Raw genomic sequence first — 6,000 nt, 5'->3', positions numbered from 1 at the left:
ACGTTTTTGACATTACATCAAACCAGTTATTTCTTCACTTTCTGTAGCTGTTTCTAGGTCATTTCAAATGTTTTAAACTGGACAAAAAACTAGGCATGTCTCCTATTAAGGCCTCTGTTTTTGTCAGGCCCTTAGCTGGCATTTGTGCTCTCTTGAGCTGGCTGTGTAGCCCTAACTGCCGCAGTCTGACAGCCAGGACATGTCAGGTCCACAGTGGAGGGGAGCCGAGTGGTTTTCCTCAGGCTCTCAGAGCAGGGCTGACTCCTGCCGTCTAATGGGCCCCTGCAGAAAGGGGGTGAGGAGTTCAGACAGTGGAGGAAAATAAATAAATAAATAAATAAATGAGTTAGATAAATAAATAAAGTCAAAACGTTTTTCTGCAGTCGTCAGTGTCATCTGTCTGGGCTCGGTCTCACACACAGACACACAAACACACAAACACACACACACACAGAGGCGACAGTGTCATCCATCTGCGCCTGGTCAGGATGTGCAAGTCAGCAGTGCAGCATCTTAAGGATGACACAGGGTGCTCAGCAGCAGGACGGCTGGAAGTGAGGAGCTTATTCTGGGTCAGATGCCACACCTGTCTCTCCCTGATCTGACAAGGGTCCCCTAATGTGAGTGTGTGTATGTGTGTGTGTGTGTGTGTGTATCTGTGCTCGCTGCTCCTAGTGTGTGTTTGCTTACTGCTCCTAGTTTGTGTGCTCACTGTTCATAGTGTCTATGTGTGTGTGTGTGTGTGTGTGTGTGTGTGTGTGTGTGTGTGTGTATAGCTCCTAGTTTCTGTATGCGTGTCTGTTTGTGTGTGTGCACTTCTCCTATTGTGCAGTGGCGGAGTGGGGCACTAAAATCCACCGGGAAAATTCTGACGGCACCGCCCCCCCACCCCAAACACGCGCACACATCAAACAAAATAACGCAAACAAAATATATTTTGTTTGGGTTATTTTTTGGGTAAGACTGTTTTTAGTGGCAGGCTAGCACATACCGTTGACTTGCGCTAGCCTAGCACCTGCAAACTCTGCAATTAGAAGGACTGGATGAAACGTGTTGAAAACGGTCTCCACTGATAAATATCACACTTGCTTACTTGGAAATGAGGTCCTATGTCCAACTTACGGCCGCGATAAAAGCTCTATGGGCCGGCCCGCACCTCGGCCGGCTGACCGGGAAAACTCCCGACCGCCCTGATTGCCACTCCGCCCCTGCTAGTGTGTGTGTGTGCTCAATTTAGTTCCTAGTGTTTGTTTGTGCTCATTGTTCCTAGTGTCTCTCTGTGTGTGTGTGTGTGTGTGTGTTTGTTTACTGCTTCTAGAACAGGATATCTAAATCATACACTGAATCTCATTACAGAAGCAAGTCTGTTTTTAATGCGGTGCCCAGAACACACCCAGCCAATGCGCTTTTTCAGCCCAGTCCCTAGCATACAAAGATTTTATGAATATTTTAATTATGTTATGTACTGCAGATGATGAAATCCCCAAAACTTCACAATTTTATGTTGAGGAGCATTATCCTTATATTGTGCCCCCCCAGAGAATGATGACAACCCCTGCATTTTTACTTCTGAAAGACCTCTCTGACCTCTCTTTTTACACCCAATTGCAGTTTAATTTATTAACAATATTAACTAGTTCACAACATAATTACAGTAGTTGTGAATTAGTGTTTCTCCTTGTGTTTTCTTTAGTACAATATAACTTTTCCAGCCTTTTGTAGCCCCTGACGTGTTGCTGGCATCAAATTCAAAATGAGTGTATATTTTTCAAAATACAGTTTCAACATTTGATGAGTTGTCTAATGATGTCTAATGTCATTTGATGAGTTGCAACTAAATATGGGTTTGTGTGATTTGCAGATCATCACATTCTGGTTTTATTAATATGTTAACACAGCTTCCCAATGTTTTTGGAAACACGGTCGCAATATTAATTAAGGCAACACTGCACTGTGTTGGACTCTGTTTCTTTCTGATAGGTTACTTAGAGACAAGCATTACACAGCTGCTATGGCCATGGCAAGACCAAAGGCCTGAGTCTGGTGCATCCTGGAGTGGTGCGTATCAATCAGTACCAGCTGTGCCAACTCTGACACAACAGATAAGACCAGCAAATCCACCACCCAGAGCCAGAGCCAATTGGATAATCAAATATCAGGCATTTTCTGTGTGGGGCACCTAAAATCCCCTCAGCAAATGAAACTGGGCTGAACGTTTTAATATATCAACTGAACAGAAGTGGAGATGTTGCCATGGGGACGGGCGTACTGTTTCCCAAAATGCATACTACACTCACGCATGGATACTTAATCACCACAAGGTCAAGACCAATTTAAAATTCCACGGACAAGCAACTCTACATTTCCAAAACTCCCAGCGTGTATAGGGAGTGGTCGGCCTTCCCTGCACCCCGACACTTCCAGTCCAGCATCCTCACTCTGTGATGTCACATCCTGTGTGTCTAACATTTTTCCCAGTGAAAACATCATCGTTCACTCTCATTACCAATAGGCAAGGTAATTCATCACTAAATCAGTACTACCATTAGAAACATTCGCCTGAGACATTCTCCTTGCTCAACCATATTAAGCAGTTCTAAAAACTTATTTATGCATTACCTGCATACATCAACCCAAAAAGCGCAATCAGTTACTTGGGGGGATCCATATTTGTTTTCTGAGCTGATCTCATTAACTCATTAAAGTCGGGTCCTCCCGAGTTTGCCATCGTCAAGAAGGCAGTATAATTTGGAGACCTGATGTGGAAACAGGAACAAGGAAGTACTGTACTCACATTGATGAGCTCGATCTCCCAGATCTTCTTGACCAGCTCCATGGAGGTGTAGCCGTTGATGAGGAAGGACTTGGTGTAGTCGCCCAGCTCCAAAGACTCCAGCCACTCAGCCACCGACGTGGGGTTGTTCCCATCATAACCAATGGGCCGCACCTGAGAGAGAGAGAGAGAGAGAGGGGGAGAGAGAGGGAGAGAGAGAGAGAGAGAGAGAGAGAGGTCAGACACACAGTCAAGACAATAGTGTATTGGCTGTGTGTAGGAATGGGTATACTTTATACATTCCAATAATATATATCATTTCTTTTTCAGCTATAAGTGTGCTTTTGATCGAACTTTTCTGGCATTTTAGTGGTACAGCAAAGTAGTGGTACTGCAGCAAACAAGAAAATAATCAACCATTGTAAAGAATATTCATGAATATCTTCAAATGGCCGTCTGGAATAAGATTGTTAGGTTGTTTCAAGAGGCTTGTTAAAAGTGTAATTCAAATTATTGTTAAGTTGTTTCAAGAGGCTTGTTAAAAGTGTAATTAAGTAAGGAATAAAAAAACAACAGAAAATTAATAATCCTAGACAACCACATACAGAAGCAAAGAGACACATAAAAGATTCTGTGGCGAGGTAAACTGCTTGACCCAAACTGTAGTCTGGTAACAGATCATGTGTGAAGCTGCATTTAACAGAGCACACGTAGAACCTGCACAGCCAGGACTTCACACACCTGAATCCAAACTAAAGTGTAGTCAAAAGTTGAACACATCAACACATGTGACTGGCCAACTATATCGGTGACCATGTGAATTAGAGCATGTGATTGGCTGAGAGCGCTGGAGGTCAGGTGTATCAAAGCATGTGATTGGCTATCAGGGAAGGCATGAGACGTTTAGGTGACCTCAGGCTTCAGCAGGTCTGTGTTTTATGGGATTTGGGGATTTCTGCAGTCATGAGTAAATTTCAGCTGAACAAGCATGTCCTCTAGTATACTAAATACCCTCATTGTCCTGAAATGTCCTTTCTTCAGGCAGCTCTCTCTCTCTCTCTGTTTGTGTGTGTGTGAATTTGTGTCTGCTTCAATTTCAATAATTTATTCCTCCGATAAAATCCAGACTCTAGCAGAAAATGTCTGTCTTAATAGTTATTATACATCTCTTCCTCCATGGCAATCCTATATAATGTGGAGATGTATATCCCAACATTTAGTGTGGGCTGTGATAGATGCTGTGTGTTTGTCTGTGTGTGTCCGTGTGTGTGTGTGTGTGTGTGTGTGTGTGTGTGTGTGTGTGTCCGTGTGTGCATGTGCGAGTATGTGTGGTTTATTTTTGCTGTCTGAGTTTAAGGTTTCACTAACTGTGAGTTTCTTTACATTTCTGTATATAAGCAATCCAATAAAACAAACTGTAAGTTGACACTGAGGGCTAGATTTATCAAGCCATTTGCGCCTGTTTCCAGGCGTTAATTGTTCGCAAAGAACTGAATAAGGCAAATTGCGTTTTCCCGTGTCATGCATATGCATTCAGAAGAGGGTCAGGGGAAAGTGGGAGTTTCGTGTTAAAAGGTGAGAGGAGAAGCCTACAATGCGGTATTCCCTGTATTTACGAAATATTTGGTATTCCCTGTATTTACGAAAACTGCCCATGAAAGCGCATGTCTGTTTTGCGGTGAAATATTTCCGTCTGGCAGAAGCAGATGTTAATCCAAATTACGGTTAAATATGTCAATAAGAGGAACTTTCAAAGACCGCAGAATCACTATTCAGAGCACCATTTTTGTGTCTTTGTACTTTATCCAAAGCAACCTTAACTTTCTTTGGGCTTTCGGTCTTACTTTCACTTTCACTTAAACTTGCCTACTTGCTATATTTGACCAATCTTCCATAGCCTACCACAAGTAGTTTGAGTAGAACTACTGCTCTTGCTAGACTTCAATTAGTCCAAAATGCAGCAGCTAGGCTTCTTACTGGAACAAAGAAACATATGCACATAAGTCCTGTGCTGGCCCAACTCCATTGGTTACCTGTCAAATACAGAATTCATTTTAAAGTTTTACTTTTTGTTTTCAAAGCCCTAAATGGAATGGCACCACAGTATATCTGTGACCTTTTAAGTCCCTACTGTCCTTCTAGGCCACTGAGGTCTTCCTCACAACTTCTTCTATCAGTCCCAAAGGCAACCCTTAAAACTAAAGCTGATAGAGCTTTTTCTGTTGCTGCCCCCAGACTCTGGAATAATCTCCCTATAGAAAATAAGTCCTGTCCCACCATCAGTAGTTTTAAATCAAATTTAAAAAACCATCTATTTTCTGTATGTGAATCACGGTAAGCGCGAATGAAGTGGCCACTTCTTAATGGGACGCACTGTATGGAAGTGGGCTAAGTAAAATAGAGATCTTTTAAATAAGATAAGGTTAATCAGAATTCTACGATATGCCCGCTTGACAACGGCAGAGATAGAACTGGCCTTTGGCCATAGCAACCATCCATTTAGAACGATTGGCCTTCATAGTAACCAAAGATTTGAGCTGTGTTGCAATGTGAGGCAAAGTATAGAAAGGTGATGAAATATACAGAGACAGGTCAAGAAATATAGTGCAATGTAGACAGTAGTATACAGTTGATTTACAGACGGTGGTTTAGAGTAATATGAAGTATTCCTTTATTCTGAGATACATCTGAGATAGGCTACATCAATAGGCTCTCAAAACAACCCCAGGCTCACAAAACAATCCCAAACAGACATAAGGTCTTTATAGAGCAAATCCATATAGATTATTTGTCAAATAAACCAGTAAAACAGAATTAGGGGATGGAATATATAACATTCACACTCATAGCTCATATTTTTAAAATAAATCAGAGAAAAAGTATCCTGACAAACAAGCAGTATTTTAATGCCTTTTCAATTTCATAATTTAAATTCTTCTCTAGGTTACCTGATAGCCCAGTTTGAGAGGTGCAAGACGCGTTTTGCAGCCAATCACTGCTGTTGTTTTATTTTATTGATTTGATCTTAGTCATAGAAGCTAAATTCGAAGGCAGGCCACAGGTAAAATCCAACAAACCGCATTCACCCCGCAAGCCAATAGTTGAATAGCCCTCTCCTAGAGCTTTAGAGGTATTGCCACTGCTCCAACACTGAAAGGCAGAAAGGCTGTTAGAATGCCTGGATCAAGCCAGGTTCAGCATAGCGTATGCCACTGTCTGCTCACGTT

At 42.1% G+C, this 6,000-nt stretch overlaps 1 protein-coding gene across 1 annotated transcript in view; it reads right to left on the bottom strand.

Annotated features, from left to right (window-relative positions):
* anks1b (ankyrin repeat and sterile alpha motif domain containing 1B) overlaps positions 1–6,000 on the bottom strand; it is a 253,036-nt gene that overhangs the window by 48,890 nt on the left and 198,146 nt on the right. Inside the window, exon 17 of the mRNA XM_048268812.1 lies at positions 2,795–2,947. Within this exon, the coding sequence (XP_048124769.1) occupies positions 2,795–2,947 (153 nt within the window). The remainder of the gene's footprint in view (positions 1–2,794; positions 2,948–6,000) is intronic.

Source organism: Alosa alosa, chromosome 17 (assembly GCF_017589495.1).
Source record: "Alosa alosa isolate M-15738 ecotype Scorff River chromosome 17, AALO_Geno_1.1, whole genome shotgun sequence".
In the NCBI taxonomy this organism is placed as follows: Eukaryota; Metazoa; Chordata; class Actinopteri; order Clupeiformes; family Clupeidae; genus Alosa; species Alosa alosa.
This window is presented reverse-complemented; position numbering and strand designations above follow the sequence as displayed.